At 43.4% G+C, this 15,376-nt stretch overlaps 5 protein-coding genes across 5 annotated transcripts; all 5 read left to right on the top strand.

Moving 5' to 3' along the window:
* Positions 1 to 4,669: 4,669 nt before the first annotated feature.
* On the top strand, positions 4,670 to 5,822 carry LOC108026037 (probable palmitoyltransferase ZDHHC24). The gene has a single exon (XM_017096730.3). The coding sequence runs from the start codon at positions 4,753 to 4,755 to the stop codon at positions 5,659 to 5,661; it is 909 nt and encodes a 302-aa protein (XP_016952219.1). The 5' UTR covers positions 4,670 to 4,752; the 3' UTR covers positions 5,662 to 5,822.
* Positions 5,806 to 6,812, top strand: LOC108026038 (uncharacterized). The gene has a single exon (XM_017096731.3). It carries the CDS (start codon positions 5,809 to 5,811, stop codon positions 6,673 to 6,675), a length of 867 nt encoding a protein of 288 aa, XP_016952220.1. The 5' UTR covers positions 5,806 to 5,808; the 3' UTR covers positions 6,676 to 6,812.
* Positions 6,813 to 6,862: 50 nt separating this feature from the next.
* LOC108026048 (probable palmitoyltransferase ZDHHC24) lies at positions 6,863 to 7,986 on the top strand. Its single transcript, XM_017096743.3, has one exon. It carries the CDS (start codon positions 7,009 to 7,011, stop codon positions 7,867 to 7,869), a length of 861 nt encoding a protein of 286 aa, XP_016952232.1. The 5' UTR covers positions 6,863 to 7,008; the 3' UTR covers positions 7,870 to 7,986.
* LOC108026049 (probable palmitoyltransferase ZDHHC24) lies at positions 7,980 to 8,916 on the top strand. The gene has a single exon (XM_017096744.3). The coding sequence runs from the start codon at positions 8,015 to 8,017 to the stop codon at positions 8,858 to 8,860; it is 846 nt and encodes a 281-aa protein (XP_016952233.1). The 5' UTR covers positions 7,980 to 8,014; the 3' UTR covers positions 8,861 to 8,916.
* Positions 8,917 to 9,012: 96 nt separating this feature from the next.
* On the top strand, positions 9,013 to 10,058 carry LOC108026082 (probable palmitoyltransferase ZDHHC24). The gene has a single exon (XM_017096781.2). The coding sequence runs from the start codon at positions 9,095 to 9,097 to the stop codon at positions 9,995 to 9,997; it is 903 nt and encodes a 300-aa protein (XP_016952270.1). The 5' UTR covers positions 9,013 to 9,094; the 3' UTR covers positions 9,998 to 10,058.
* The last annotated feature ends 5,318 nt before the right edge of the window (positions 10,059 to 15,376 follow it).

A 15,376-nucleotide genomic window follows, 5' to 3' on the forward strand; every position in this document is an offset into this window, starting at 1 on the left:
CCCCTCGTCCTGCCAACTTGGCCAAGATGGCTTCCCAGGAGCACTGAGCCATTTGTTTCTGCATCTTGCGTGTTTGATTTTTTTATTGCCTCAGTTTTTTTCTGTTATTTGGCTTAGCCATTGTTCATTTCTCGGTTAGTTGGTCTTTTAATCGCCTTGCTTAGTTATCCTGCCAACTGACTTTGGCCCTCTTTAGCCTGGCTTTTCATTTCAATTAGTCGGAAAGCATTGCTTAAAGTGCTTTTCCTGTCCTGCTGGCTTAATCCCAGGCTGCTGCTGCATTTGAGTTATTAGGTTAATATTTAACTGACATTTTCGCCCGATCAAAGGATGGCTGCTTTATTATTTTTACCTAGGCTTAGCTAGGCGACGTGCCAGGACTTTGTTTTATCGCCATTGATACGCTAATTACTGGCGATAATTTATCAAGCACACACACACACAGAGACTGCTGCAGTGGCAAAAATTGCTACTTAATTATCCCATCCTTTGAAGAGATATCCCTTCCACCGGAAAAACCTGCAATCCTTGGCGCATCCCCGTCGTCAATGTCACGACTGCATGCCGTCATTTTCCCGCCCGCCCCCTCACTTGGGGTAACTTTACAATTAACTACTAATTGCTCATACGCCACGTTGCGCGGATAGAACAAAGTCAGGTGTGCGTGGCGGCAGCAGCAGTTTTCCCAGTTTTCTCTCCCTCCAGGGGGAGGTATTTTTCCTTGCCCGCCTTTTCCTCTAATTATCCGCGTTGTCACCCACCCGCCGGCAGCATTTTTGTTGCTGCCGCCATCGCTGTCTGGCATTTACTGAATTAAGTTTTAAATTTTTATTAAATGCCTGTGCGCATTTTTCGTCTCCGGCTTTCAGCTACTGTAATTAGTTTTTAATTGCTTTTCAGCTAACGTAACTATGCGAGTCCATGCGATCCATCCGCACGTAAATAGTTCGCGTCTCTCTTAAAGATTTTCCCACTTTCATCCATTTTCATCCGTTTTCCCCGCATTTTCACAGCCTTTACGCGGCCCAGCTGCGGCAAAGTCAATCAGCAATTGGGTCTCGAACCACATCAGAAAATGGCATGAAAAATATGCGAACAAAAAATGAAAACCAGAAAAAAAGAAAGATGCCATGCCGGCAGATGAAAAGGAAAGTAATCACAAAACTTTCGCAATAAATCTATGAAAATAATGAAAAACCCAAAGTGCTAGCCGGCGTTCTCCCTCACTATTAGGTTTCCAATATTTCACACACATAGAGGGATGTCAATATGGAAATGGATAGGTCGCGTAAGAGGTCAGTGCGACCATAAAATACTCTCAGTGTAAGATTGACACGACTTTTGTAGGAAAAGAGAGCAGATTTGGTTGAAAAATTACGAAGAGATATTACAATTTTAGTCATTTTACTGCTGTAATTTCTTGCACTCATGGAAATTTGTACTTTAATAATTATAAATCCTACTTCTTTTTAGAATATTTTTTATTTTCCATTTAGTCATATCATTTTATTTAAATTTAAATTGCTTAAATTAATTGATTTTTTACAGCTTTACAACCCAAAAACATTTGTAAAGAAGTCTTCTTTATTCAGATACAACAATTACTTCCCCAGTTAAAAGTTTGTATGCATTAGGGACGCTAATCATCAATCTCCTCCGCATAAAAATCCACATAAATCAATCCTGAGCTGAAATTCCTATAATTTATTTTCTTGTCAACAAATTATGCTCCGTCAACTCTGGGTATCAGGCAGCTTTAATCACATAAGGCAAATACTTCACTCCCACAGAGTATCAATCAGCAAACATTGGATCCCAAAAGGTCCTTTACACAGACGGAGACCGTGTTCGTTCCAATTTTAACACACAAACGTGCAATGCCTAACCCCCCCACGCCCACCTCATGCAAATTGCAAACACATGTCGAAGGCGCAAAACATTGTCAAGCAAAATGAAAAATTTATGAAAACGCAAATGAAAGAACAACAAGAAGAGCAGCGAAAAATATGTCGCGCCAGGCTAAAAAAAAAGAAGGTGAACCAACAAAAATAAATAAAACATATTTTGCAAAGGGGCTGCCCGGGCAAAAACTGAATTTTTCGTTTCGTTCACGTGAAACTTCCAACTCATTTCGCCCAAATGACAAGCCATTTTGTGTGCCAAGTGCCAAATATTTTACATGCCAGCCAGCCAAACATATTTTGGCACACAAAACAGCCCGACAAAATGGAGAACTCCTACAGGAAAATATCCAAAAGCGAACGAAACGAGTCGAGCAGCTGGCTCGCCTCTGCAAAATCACTCATACGCAACGTTGCCGCCGAGAATTGAACAGCTCCAATTGCCGCTTGATGGTTCATTAAAATTTTGCCTGCTGCATTGGCTGGAAGCAATTGAGCACAATAAATCGAGACCAGGTGCCGGCTGCCTAGCATTTAAATGTAGGATGCAAAGGAGCTCAAAGGTTCAAGTTGGACAGGTGGAAGAGCACTTGCCAGTGGCACCCAGGCTAAATTAATGTTTTGCCGCAAGCTTAGATAAATAGCAAAATAAATTCAAGTGTGCAGCTCGGCCTGCACCTTAATTGCCGAGCGAAGTCGAGTCTTGAGGGGATCTTAACCTAAAAAAAAACATATTCGCAGTGTGGAGTAATATTAATGGGGCTCCTGGCACACGTGCGCCAGTACTTACAATCAGTACTCGCCCGAAATTGCAAAGGGAAGAATGTAGAGTGTAATTTCATACGTTTGTGACATCCAAAAATAACGCATACCAGTTTTAATTTTACAGTAAGCATGGAGAGTTTTCGTTATATTTATAGATATAAAAATAAAGTCAGCTAGGAATATGAAATAAAAATATATACATTTTTATGCAGCCAAGGGCTTTGTTGGAGGTCGCCGTGTACCTACTTTCTTCTGATTTATTCTTTTGTTCCTTACATAATTTCAAACACATCTCCAGTTGGTTAAATCCTAAAACCACCGGGATTAGAAGACACGCCGAGGTATTGCCCTGTCGATTATCTGGTGCTGCATAAATTTTCCCCTGGCTTTTTATACCTTTGCATGCCACTCACGCAGGTGCCATTCCTGGCCCGAGCCACGCACATATCTAATTTTAAACATTTTTCAAACTCAATTACATTCCAAGAAGTCGCGCCGAGGGAGCCGGAAGATATGGGATGATGTGGGTGTTCCCCCTGCCAGGTAATTGCTTGCAAATTACACAGTAATACTCCCTACCCAATCCGAGAAAGTAAAAACCGGGGGAGACAAAAACTGGCAAAACTTTCCCGAGCATCTGCCCCAAGTTGAGAGTCTCCTGTCGTAATGAAATCAAACAAAGACACCGAATGCGAGCTCCCGGCCGTTTCTGGGTGCGGGTAAAATCATCTTAAATTAGCAGCAAAACTCGGCAATTATGCGAGAAGTTGGCCAAAAGCAGTTGCCAAACTCCGCAAACCATTCTCATTTTTTGCTGTGTGTGTGAGCAAATGCTAATGACTAGAAGTGCCCGCACACAAAGTCAAAGAGAAAGCGAAGCGAGAGTGGGAGAAAGTCAAGCCACAGGTTGACTGACTCGCTGACTGACTGACTCACTGAGTGGCTGCCGGAAATGGCAGCGCCGAATGGCAGCACAAAATGGCTGTTTGTTTGCTTCCGGTCTGGGCCAAAGACGGCAAACACATTTAGCCACGAAGTGAGGAAAATTCCGCCCAGCCCTCGTACATATTTTATGCAAACGAAAAGCACACTGCCACTCTACTTTGCTGCAAAAAAAGAAGAGTACCTCCTCTATAGGTGTGCAGCCTCACCGCAAACTTAAAATGAGAAACCGCGACTTCTCCACCCTTCCCACGGCCGAGAGGCCTCATTCAAAATGCTTAGTTCATATTAATAATTCATAAAAATTTATGCGAAATAGACAACATTCGCTTTTGCGGTCTAAACCTGGCTGACAGCTGACATTTTGCGGTCGGCGACACGATGAAGTCGACTCCGGCCATCTGTTTCCTATATTTGATATGCATTCGCCGGTGTTTTTGTTCCGCCCACTTTGCTTACATAACATACAGCTGCTGCAAAAACACCATACACTACCATACTCCATATTTTGCCCATGTCGAGGCTGCTCGTACACTCCATTGTTTTTTGTAGCAATTTATTTTCTGCATATAAGCTTACATTTTTAAGCAGGGCTCCGCCTAGCGAATGTATCTGGGTTATATCAGCTCGGTAGGTGGAGAAAAAATATGAAAAGCTGTGCACTTGTTCTTTAAATTGTTAAAAATGCAAAGCCTGTCAGTATGTTTTCAGAAGCATACCAAAATTTCTCAATACTAGTTTAAAAGGTAAGGTTTTAGGTATTCCTACGTATATGCAATTTTTATTTTTACCATTCTAGACAATACAAATTCTTTAGAGCTATTTTTATCTATACATAAAAAACACCCTTGACAAATCATAATTGTCCCCATCTTTCACTCACTCACATGCTTTTTATAATTTGTCTTATAAGCCACAAACCGCCGGCAATTATAAAAAGTAATTTCGCATTAATCCGCTTAAAAATGAAAAGAAATGGAATGACAAGCCCCCCACCAAAGGCCACAATTTTCCAATTCACTGAGTGATGCGATTATGCCAGTTAGATACATATTTCCCAATCAAAGCAACCAAAGTCCATTAAATTACAAAATATAAATATAAATGATACATTTATAATTTTCCTGGCAAGTGGCTTGCATTAATGGTTCGATTTCGGGTGGCTTTGAGAGCTGCTTGTTGCTGGAGTCGTAGGATGTGTTTTCGAGCCGAGGATGGGATCCTTCGCCTTACGCAGGCACATCGCGACAAGTGCGTGGCCTGCCTGCATCCCTTCTCGGCCATATTTCTGCTCGTTCTGATTGGATTTGTGTTTGTCTACGAATTGTGGTACGTTCTGCCGGCCATAGCCGATCCCCGGGGGATGTGGCACAAGCTGAACTGGCTGCTGGGAGTTTATGTTGTCTGCAATATACTGGGAAACTGGTGGCTCGGCTTTGCGAGGAGCACGTCGGTGGAGAGTTTGTCGCCGAAAAGACAACATCCTGCTGCGGGTGAGGCACACCTTTGGCACTACTGCACATCCTGCCAGAAGCTAGTGCCCCCGAGGTCCTGGCACTGCAGATTGTGCAATGCTTGCATTCTCAAGCGGGATCACCACTGCACTTTCACGGGGAACTGCATCGGCCACAACAATCAGCGGTACTTCCTGGGCTTCTTGTTTCACCTGACCTTGGGCAGCGCACAGGCCCTGGTCTACAACGCCATGTTGACCTCTAAAAGTAGGGCCTTTGGGGTCTCCGATCCCTTACTAATGTTGGGCCAGGATCGCTCTCAAGATCCTGACTTCGAGTGGAAGTACACAGTCGCCGCCATCTTCAAGCTGAATTTCTTTCTTTTCATGGTTCCCTTCGGCATGTTGGCCCTGCAAATGCTGATGGTCCAAAGGAACAGTACTTGCTATAAGATATTGGACCGCAGTTACGATGTAGGCTGGCGGCGAAACTTTGAGTTGGTCCTGGGAAAACGATGCTTCTGGACCTTCCTCTGGCCCACCATTGCAAGTCCTCTGCCCAACGATGGCACCCAGTGGACTCAGAAGCAGTTTGTTTAAATAATTGGAAAAACAACAGTCTGTATATAAAAATGTGAATAGTACCTACCCAAAATTATATAGTCGCCTCTTACTTTCTGGTTGTTAGTTTGCTTAAGTCAAATCTTCAAATTTTAAACCAATAAAATTGTTTTGGTAACCTTGACCATGTGCTACGTGAACAGCATTTGCCAATATTATGCCAATCGCTCCCCCAAGAAGTTTGTGAATATAGTTCATCCACTGGCGACTATCTTCGTGGTGGCGGGAATATCCTTTTTCTTCTCGGTGCAAATGTTTTACATCGCACCTCGAGTGTACAAGGACATGGCCTACGAGCTCTACTGGCTGCTGGCCATCTTTATAATGCAAAATATACTAGGCAACTGGTGGGCCTGCTATAGAACCAGCTCATCGGTGGAGAGTCTGCCCAAGGATTCCCAAAAACCGGTTCCGGAGGAGGAGCACCTGTGGCGCTTCTGTGAATCCTGTAAGAAGCTCATGCCTCCCAGGTCCTGGCACTGTGCACTGTGTAAATGCTGCATTCTGAGGAGGGACCACCACTGCATTTTCACCGCCACCTGCATTGGGCACAATAATCAGCGATACTTCTTCTGGTTTGCATTCTACTTAACATTTGGCCTTGTCGTGAGCTTTGTCACCTTTTGCCTATACTTAAGAACGACTGGCTGTAATTTGTTTGTGTTGCCTGACCTGTACTCGAATATGATTTTGGAGTTCTTGTGCACACATCGCAACACTACCTCAGGCGGCAGTGTCTTTCAGACCATAACCTACGTACTGAACGTTTTCGCCCTGGTTATTCCTGGCTTCATGCTGGCATATCAAGTACAGATCTTGTGGCTTAACTCTAGTTACTACCAAGTGTTTGATAGGGTCTATGATTTGGGCTTCCTCGAGAACTGCAAGCTTATCATGGGCCAGCGAGGACTCTGGACATTCCTAACTCCCTGGCTGAAGAGTCCTTTGCCCCACGATGGCACTCAGTGGCAGATGAAGCCACAGTCCCATTGAATTTATTGCGGCCTTTCAACGAAAATCCAAAATTAAGAAGATAATACTATGACTAACGTGCTTTTTATGTAAAGAATTAAGAAAAATATTTAATTTTATTAAAGGACCATATGAAAGATTTCTTTCATTATATTTCATTATATGACAGTTTTCATTAGGAAATTGCTGTGATGTCTACAAACAGTAACAATAAGCAGGCCAAGGATTTTAAATTAAGAATGCTAGTTGTATACAATTTTAGTATAAATACAAAAGATTCAAAAACAAAAGTTGTCCAAGTTGTCCTATCTGGCTTATATTTTTCTAAAAAATACAGAACTGCCATCGTGAACCATGTGCATCCTGACTGATACGTGTCGCGACTACGCCAAGAGTGATCCCAAGAAGTTCGTGCGAATAGCCCATCCGCTTTCGGTGATTTTGGTGTTGGTGGGCACCGCCTTCTTCTTTTCCCTCCAAATGTTTCACGTGGTGCCCAATATATTTGGAGCGGATACATTTATGCACAAACTTGGCTGGGTGGTGGGCACCTTTATAACGTACAACATCCTGGGCAACATGCTAGCCTGCTATATCTCCAGCTCATCGGTGGAGAGCTTGCCCAAGGACTGCCAAGTTCCGGTTCCAGAGGAGCAGCACCTGTGGCGTTACTGCGAAGCCTGTGAAAAGCTCATGCCTCCAAGATCCTGGCACTGTACACTGTGCAAGTGCTGCATTTTGAAGAGGGATCATCACTGCAGCTTCACGGCCAATTGCATTGGACACAATAACCATCGATATTTCTTCTGGTTCACATTCTACTTGACACTTGGCACCGGCTTGAGTCTGGCCACCTTATTCATTGATGCGGTGATGGAATTCTGGCCTTTTATGCCCTTAAAGTTTCTCTTAATGGAGTACTTATGGGATTCTTCAGGAACAACAGTCCTATGGTACATTTACTGGCGCTACATTATCCTGCTTCTCAACGTTGTCGCCGGCCTGTTTCCCTTCCTCATGCTGGTGCTTCAAATAAGAATTGTTAAATCGAACACTACGTACTACAAGCTATCCAGTCGGCTTTACAATCTCGGTTTCCAGAAGAACTGCAAGAGTGTAATGGGTCAGCGAGGCCTCTGGACTTTCTTGTCGCCCTGGTTGAAGAGTCCTTTGCCACACGATGGAACCCAGTGGCCGATTAGGCAAGCCGTCTGATTTAATAAATATTTCTGTAACTTTGTATGCAAAAATTACAAATGTTTGTTTAAGGATAATTTGCTCTACTTGTCATAGGTTTCAAATAAAATTTTATTCTTTTCGCGCAACCTAAAATTTTTAAAATTGTTCGTTACCGCAAAAAATGTGTTTATTATGGGCCTGCACAAGGTCCTTCGCTCATCGACACCCGAAGATTTTCGTGGGCTTCTTACATCCATTCGCTGTGATTTTAGTGCTGGTGATCACCGTATATTTTGTGGTATTGCAAATGTTTTACGTGGTGCCCAAACTATTCGAAATGGATACATTGGTGTACAAACTGTTCTGGCTGTTGGCCATCTTTATTTGCTACAATATCTTCGGCAACATGCTGGCCTGCCATCTCACAGATACTTCGGTGCCGAGCCTGCCACTGGAAAAGCAGAGTCCGGAACCGGGAGAGGGGCACCTCTGGGATTTCTGCGACATCTGCGAGAGGAAGATGCCTCCGAGGTCCTGGCACTGTGTCCTGTGCAATCGTTGCATCCTGAAGCGGGATCATCACTGCATCTTCACGGCCACCTGCATTGGGCACAATAATCAGCGATACTTCTTCTGGTTCACCTTCCATATGGCCTTGGGCACTGGCGTGGCCTTGGCAACTCATACACTGGTTGTTTTGCAATATTGCAGCTATATGAACTTGTTTTTCTTAAACTTTAGTAATGTAAAAGACCTTCCAAATTGGCTGTTTTTAAGCTTGTTGGTCAATATCTACGCACTTGCTGCTCCAGGAGCTGCCTTGTTCGTTCAGTTTTTGGCATTGCATATAAATGGTACTTTGCATGACCTCTATAGTGAGACGTACAATCTGGGAATCTGGCGGAATTTCAAGATGGTTGTGGGTGAAAAGGGTCTTTGGACCTTTTTTTCGCCCACCATCAAAAGTCCCTTACCACACGACGGCACCAAATGGGAAGCCAAGGATGTGGGCATCGGCGAGTGTTAATATATATTCCTTATTTGTCCTTTTTTTTAGTTAAATGGGATATTATAAATAATTATAATCTGTAGCGAATACAAAACTATTTAGTTTAAAGATATTCCATCCCTAATATACTATTTTAACTTTGTTACTATCTGTATCTGTATCTCACCAAACATTCCCTTGGCATATACATCAGTAAATTCAGTACGATACATACAAAATTACAGTTTGTTTTGAGTTACTGATCTGCAGTTTATGGAAAATACTGTTGAATCCTTAAGGCTGCGAGCTAAGATGGATTCACCGGATCAAAGGGGCGGCGTCAGCATGCCCAAGCGCATTGTAAAACGCATCAAACCTTGGGCTGATACCATAGCCGTGTCCATGAATGTCTCCATGACGCTTTTCTTTTATTTTTTCGATGTGTTCTACGTGATGCCGCAATTTCTGGGAATCTTTGGACAGGCGGTGCATTTTGTGGTAAGCACTTGGATAGCCTACAACATCTTGGGCAATTTGAGAGCCTGCACGAGGACCTTGAACTCGGTGGACACCTTGCCGCCGGAAGTGCTGAAGCCGGCCGAGGGGGAGGAGAGTCTGTGGCACTATTGCGACCCTTGTCAAAGGACTGTACCGCCCAGGTCCTGGCACTGCAAGACCTGCAGTACGTGCATCTTGAAGCGGGACCACCACTGCAATTTCGTGGGAAACTGCGTGGGCCACAACAACCAGCGCTACTTCATGTGGTTCTCGTTCTACGCCATGATTGGCAGCGCACTGGCCCTCTACGACAATCTGCTGTACGCCCATAAGCATGGTTTCGAATTTGTGAACCTGTTCACGATGCATTATCTTCTTTTTGTCGAGTACCTACATCCGGGCACCTTTGACTTGCTCTGGGAAATCCTAATAAGATTCATCTTGACTATGAACGTGTTCGCCATCGTATTTCCCGGCGTCCTGTTCATCTCGCAATTAGTTGTAGTCCGCAACAACTCGGTTATGTATAAAACTGCTGATTGCACCTACGATTTGGGTATTTGGAACAACTTTGGTCAGGTTCTTGGACGTCGGCGATTCTGGACCTGCTTATCGCCTGACATCAAGAGTCCTCTTTCGCACAATGGCACTCAATGGGAGTCGAAGGGCACCGTTTAAATATATTTTGATATCTTCTCATCGTTGTCGCAGATTATATTTGGTTTTGCATCCCACACAATCGGGTCTTCCACTTCATTTAGTTCTGCTAATTACCAAGGGAAACGGGTGGTATGAAAATGGGGTGGAATGGTATGGATGCGCCACGTGTCCAAGTCCTATCGGATTACCAGTTGGGGATTAACTACCTAGAGATTCACTTCGAATAATGAGTCAATAGTGTGTCAATGATGTGGTGTTTGCTTAGAAACCAGGATTAAGCAGAAAACTTTAGGTATTTAAGGAAAATAAATACTTTCAAGAATGATTAAACATACAATGTAACATAAACTGGAGATCCTATCATAAGATTTAGTGTACTGTACACTATACTATATTTAGTATAAATATATTATATTTCTGAAAATATTAGTAGAACCTTAAAACCTTAACTTATAATATTTCTATGAAGTTTTAATATTAAAGTATTTATTTAAGCTAGTAAAACACAAAAGAATTTCATTTGGCAGTACATACAAAAGTCAACTAGACACCGGTTAATATTTTACTTCCGCCGTACTCGAAATTTGCATAAAGTTCCGCCGCCCCCAGAATCGCTGAGAAGGCATCTCCGCCCCCGAAAGATAGCCTCAAATCTGTCCATGGCTTGTGACACCTTCTGCCGCAAGTCGAAAACACTTGTCAAGTGTCGGAAAAAGCCGAAATCCGTTTTGAAAAATGAAAGCCACTCGGGATAGAGATAGAGACCATGCTGGAGTGCAGCCGGGAGGGTATGGGCCATGGGAGAATTAATGACGGCGCATGCCAGTGACAAGCCCCGAAACATGGAATCAAAGTCCAAGAGTGGGCGTTTCCGTGTTTCGGTGCATGAAAAATGTTCGAGGTGCGAAATCTGTTGCGAGGTCTAAACAACATAATTGCCAAATAAAAAAGTCGCCGCCGGCTCAGGCTCCCACCGCCTGACCATTAATCAAAACTGGCTGAAAAATGAGCAGGACCAGGACCATTCGAGGAGGCCATGGAACAGCTGCCTGTAGCGAAAAGCAAGAGTCCGAAGTCCACTGAGAAATGGCATTGTCAACACTTTTTGGCCAATCGGAAGGGGGCGGGGCTCGGGGAATCCCCGTCAGCGACATTTGTTCCGGCAATCGCTTATTGCGATGGTCATATCAGAGTTCCCGATTCCGATTCCTATCCCGATTCCGCCTCCCCTGACTGTTGATGGCTGATGACCTCTGATGCCTGATTGCAGCGCACTCAATTGGGCAACTTCCGAAGGCATTTGGCGTCAGATGGGGGGAGAAAAATAACAGCTGATACGTGTGGTGACTGGTTCTTAAAGGCACAGTACTCCCAGTTCTAGAGTGGAAACCCGTCAGTTGTGGCTATTTCCATGGAGAACACGTTGGCACGTCAGTCAGAATGGGCTCGGATATTCGTTGTGGGCTAGAGAACTTTAAAATGCGGGCCCATCTCGCACAGGGGATGGGTATTGAGTCCTTTCGGCCGCACATTCAGATAGCAACCACTGCCGGGAGCCAGGCTCTGTTAACTGTCTCTCAACCAAAGCCCCAGCCCATTCAGCTCCTGTGTGCAGGACAAAATTCACCGCTAAGCATTTGCCAACAATGTGCGACTGTTCAAAGGACAAAGGGGATTTTGGGACAGGGAAAAGGACATGGAACCGGGCTGACATGGGGGATCATGGGGGTCAGTGTAATCATAACGTTGGCTCTGCTCTGCAAGGGAAAACCTTCCAAACAGGAGGAAAAACTGCTCTGAAAGGGCGCCAAATTAGTGGTATTCCTGCTGCTTAAAATATATGCGTAGTATAAGCAATTCTAAACAATTCAGTGATTTCAACCCTGACCAGCCATAATTTTAATCCCATCTTTGCTGCAAAATTTTGGCAGCCCAACGAAAGCAATCGAGTGGACTGGCTTTTTCTGCAGACTTTTCACCAAGAATTTTCTCCGCTGGCCGAAACGCTGACTGCGCTGTTGCTGCGCAGCCACTGCTCTGATTTTTCTCTGCTTCTCCGCTGCTTTTCCTCAGCATTCCCCGTGCTTTCCCCCTGCTTTTCCTCTGCTTCTGGATGATGGACAAATGGCATCGCCAAGTGAGCCACTAAGCAGCGACAGTTTTTATGATTTTTCGGTTTCAGCGAGTTTTCCTTTTGTTTGTTTTGCAATTATTTCCCCTGACGGGAAAAGTGGACTGTAATGTTACTGTTGCCATCTCTTTCGGCAGTGTCTTCTATGTTAACTCACCCCAATTTTTTAGTTTTTCACATTGCCACAACTGTCGCATTCCTATTAGGGGCATATGAAAATGTGTTTGTCATATTTTCTTTGAAATTCGAGAACTTGTTTGCTGGCATCTCCCAGCATTTGCATACATTTCATGTGGCATGCACTTAGTTTCTTGTATATGTTTCACTGTTTCTTTGGGTCTTTGGGTAATTTCATTTGCACCAAGTGGCTCACCTTCTGCCATTTGGTATTCCCTGCCTTTATTTGCATTTGCCTGACTGTGTGTGGTGACCCCTTTATGTTATTGCCACCACCCACTTTATTTGCCCGGCACTTCACACGCTGCCACTTTTCCATTTCCATTCCCATTTTTCACCACCCCTCGCACGTACGCACATTTACCCATTCGAGCGTTTCCCACCCCCTTCTCCTTTGTTACTGTACTTAGCCAAATTTAAAAAATCACCTTTTGGTGTGTAAGGCTATTGATCCTGTACCTGTATAAGATAAAAGAAGCACTTGACTTAGTGAAGGAAATTTTAATGTTATTTTAATACCTGATAACATGAATCGAAATTGTTTATCAGTAGAATAAAACTACTTACACCAACATCCTTACAGGTCCGTTACACTGTTTGACAGCTACAGTTTTACCATAAATATGCAAATTGTCCCAGAACCCGCGTTTCCTATCTACTCGTCTCGCTCCCTCATCGCCCCATCTTGCGTCCACTTGGCCTGCGGCCTTTTCCGGGCAGCAAATGCTGAAATCGTGCGAAAAATTAAATAAATGACCAGCTCGATTTGCCCATTCCCAGTTCGATCGGGTTCGCCTTTACTTCCACCTTATTTATGGCTTTAATGTGCTATAATTCTGCATTGATTTCCACTTACCTTTTGAATTTATGGCTCCGGGGCCTCTAAGTAGAGTTAGCCGCTTGAATATTTGATATTGGTTTTTCCTATCGTTGAATATAAAAGTATTATACCACTTCTTTGATGGTTACGTGTAGAACTTTTTAAAAGCATAGAATTTGACGCTGTAAGGGTTAACTTTTATATTTATTTTATTATAATACGCCTCTATTCGTTTTAAAAATAAAATAAAAAAGGTATTACAAAAAAAAAATTTGGTAAAGTACATTATTTCAATACTTCCTATTTTTTCTAAATGATAAAAAAAAATTTTATAAAGATAAGTATTTATACACTTTATTAGGAGTCTGAAGTTCCTGACTTTTGCCTTTAAAAACTCCCATCACTCCCACCTTATCCCTTTCGCACTTGCGAGGCATCTCGTTTGCATTCAGCAGCAAATTGGCCAACAGCCTTGCAGCTTGTAGTCCGAAATTGCCTTTCATAGCGTCAATTCCATCAGCAATTTCCGCGCCAATTAAAAAATTGTTGCAACTGGCCGTTTTCGTTTTCTGGCCCTTGGCATTATTCGCCACTTTTCCATGCCGAGCACGCACTGCGGGGGCGTTGCGGCGGGGGGAGTGGTGGGAAAAATTCAAAAGGGTGGATGAAAAATGCTTGGGGGTGGGGTTTCTGCACTGCAGAAGCTGTGTGAGGGGGAATTTTGAGGCGTGGATTCGCGAATGAGCTTCATCTGGCACGCCTTTCTCTCTCTCTTTTTGTTGTTCATCATAAATAAATACTGTTAATTTTTCAATTGTTCGCTCGGCCGCTTAACGGCCTCCGCCCCCTGGCTTTTCCACCCACCCTCTCTCCGCCGAAACGTGGCACGTGCAACGCCATGCACATTATGTAGGCTCCCCCCGGAAAATTTCTGCCGGGGAATCCGATTCACCATATGCCGGAGTCAAAATTTGTGCTTTCCGGAAGTTTTGGGCTACGTGGTGACGGAGATTGACAGACTAGACTATCCAGTACACTGAGATATAAATTTATTACAGAGATTTTTAAGAAATATAAACATAAGTTGTTTGAAATGTTTAGAAATGTATATTAAGAGTTGACAGGGTTCAACAATATTATATCATTAAAAAATAAAAATAAATGCAGTTCCTAAAAAGTAGTATTATATGTAATAGTAATTGTTCTCTAAAATAATGAAAATGTATTTCTTAGAATAAAAATTACCTCTTCAGTATCTATAAACAATAGAGTACATTAGAAAGGTTGATGGGTCTTTAGGTATAGATGTGGATAGTAAGATAAGATTCCCTTGAAATATAGATACTATATTTAAAAATATTTTCCTGCTGTGCATGAGCAATAAAGTTGACAGTTTTCCATCAGTCGGCAACGTGACAGCTCGGAGGAGGAACGTAGCTGAAGGCCAAGGATGGAGAACCTCGGATGGCGGAGGACGCAGGCGAAGAAGGAAGTCCTGGAGGGCACGTGGTGTTGTCTGGACGACGTCGCAAAAGTTGGAACCGGCGTCGCCACCGGATATCAAACAGTTTTGTCTGTTTGCTGGAATGCCCCTTCCTAATATGCAACACACAATATCCAAATACCCAAATACCCCGCACACACACATGACAGGAGCAGCTGTCACCGGGCGAGGTTCGTCTCCTCCTCGCGCTCATCGCCCCGGAACGGAACTTGATGAGCGAAAGCCATTTTAATTTCAAACGCTCCCGCCTCGACTTGACTTTATATAAATCTGTCAGCCGTGACAAGGCACATCTGTCAGCTCCGCCCGCCAATTGGAATGCCTAATCGAAGTAAATTGAATCACATAAACGCGGCAATGTGCCCTAAAGGACCTCCCAGAAAACAGGGAAAGGAGCGGCGACCTTATCGAAGTGCTTCTGCCAGCGGGAAGTGAAAGCTGTTTTTGGGTGAAAGGAAATGGGTGGAAAATCGGCCTTCGGCTGAAGTGACAAGCTGTAAAGGATATGAGGCTTATCTGGAAAATATGGTTGAAACTAAAGGAGAGAGTGATGGTACCCAGAAAACCTTTAACCCTGGAACTACTTAAGACTGGTAGTTAAATTATAATAATATATCCACTATGAATTAATAATAATAATAAAAAAAACATTGTAGAATTTCAATTATAACCCGTATACTAAAGTATCTTTGCATGAACGCTCCGAAAATATTTCTTACTACACTTATCTATTTATATTCTAATGTGTTTAAACATGAACACGCT

The sequence above is a fragment of the Drosophila biarmipes genome, chromosome 3R (assembly GCF_025231255.1).
Source record: "Drosophila biarmipes strain raj3 chromosome 3R, RU_DBia_V1.1, whole genome shotgun sequence".
Lineage (NCBI taxonomy): Eukaryota > Metazoa > Arthropoda > Insecta > Diptera > Drosophilidae > Drosophila > Drosophila biarmipes.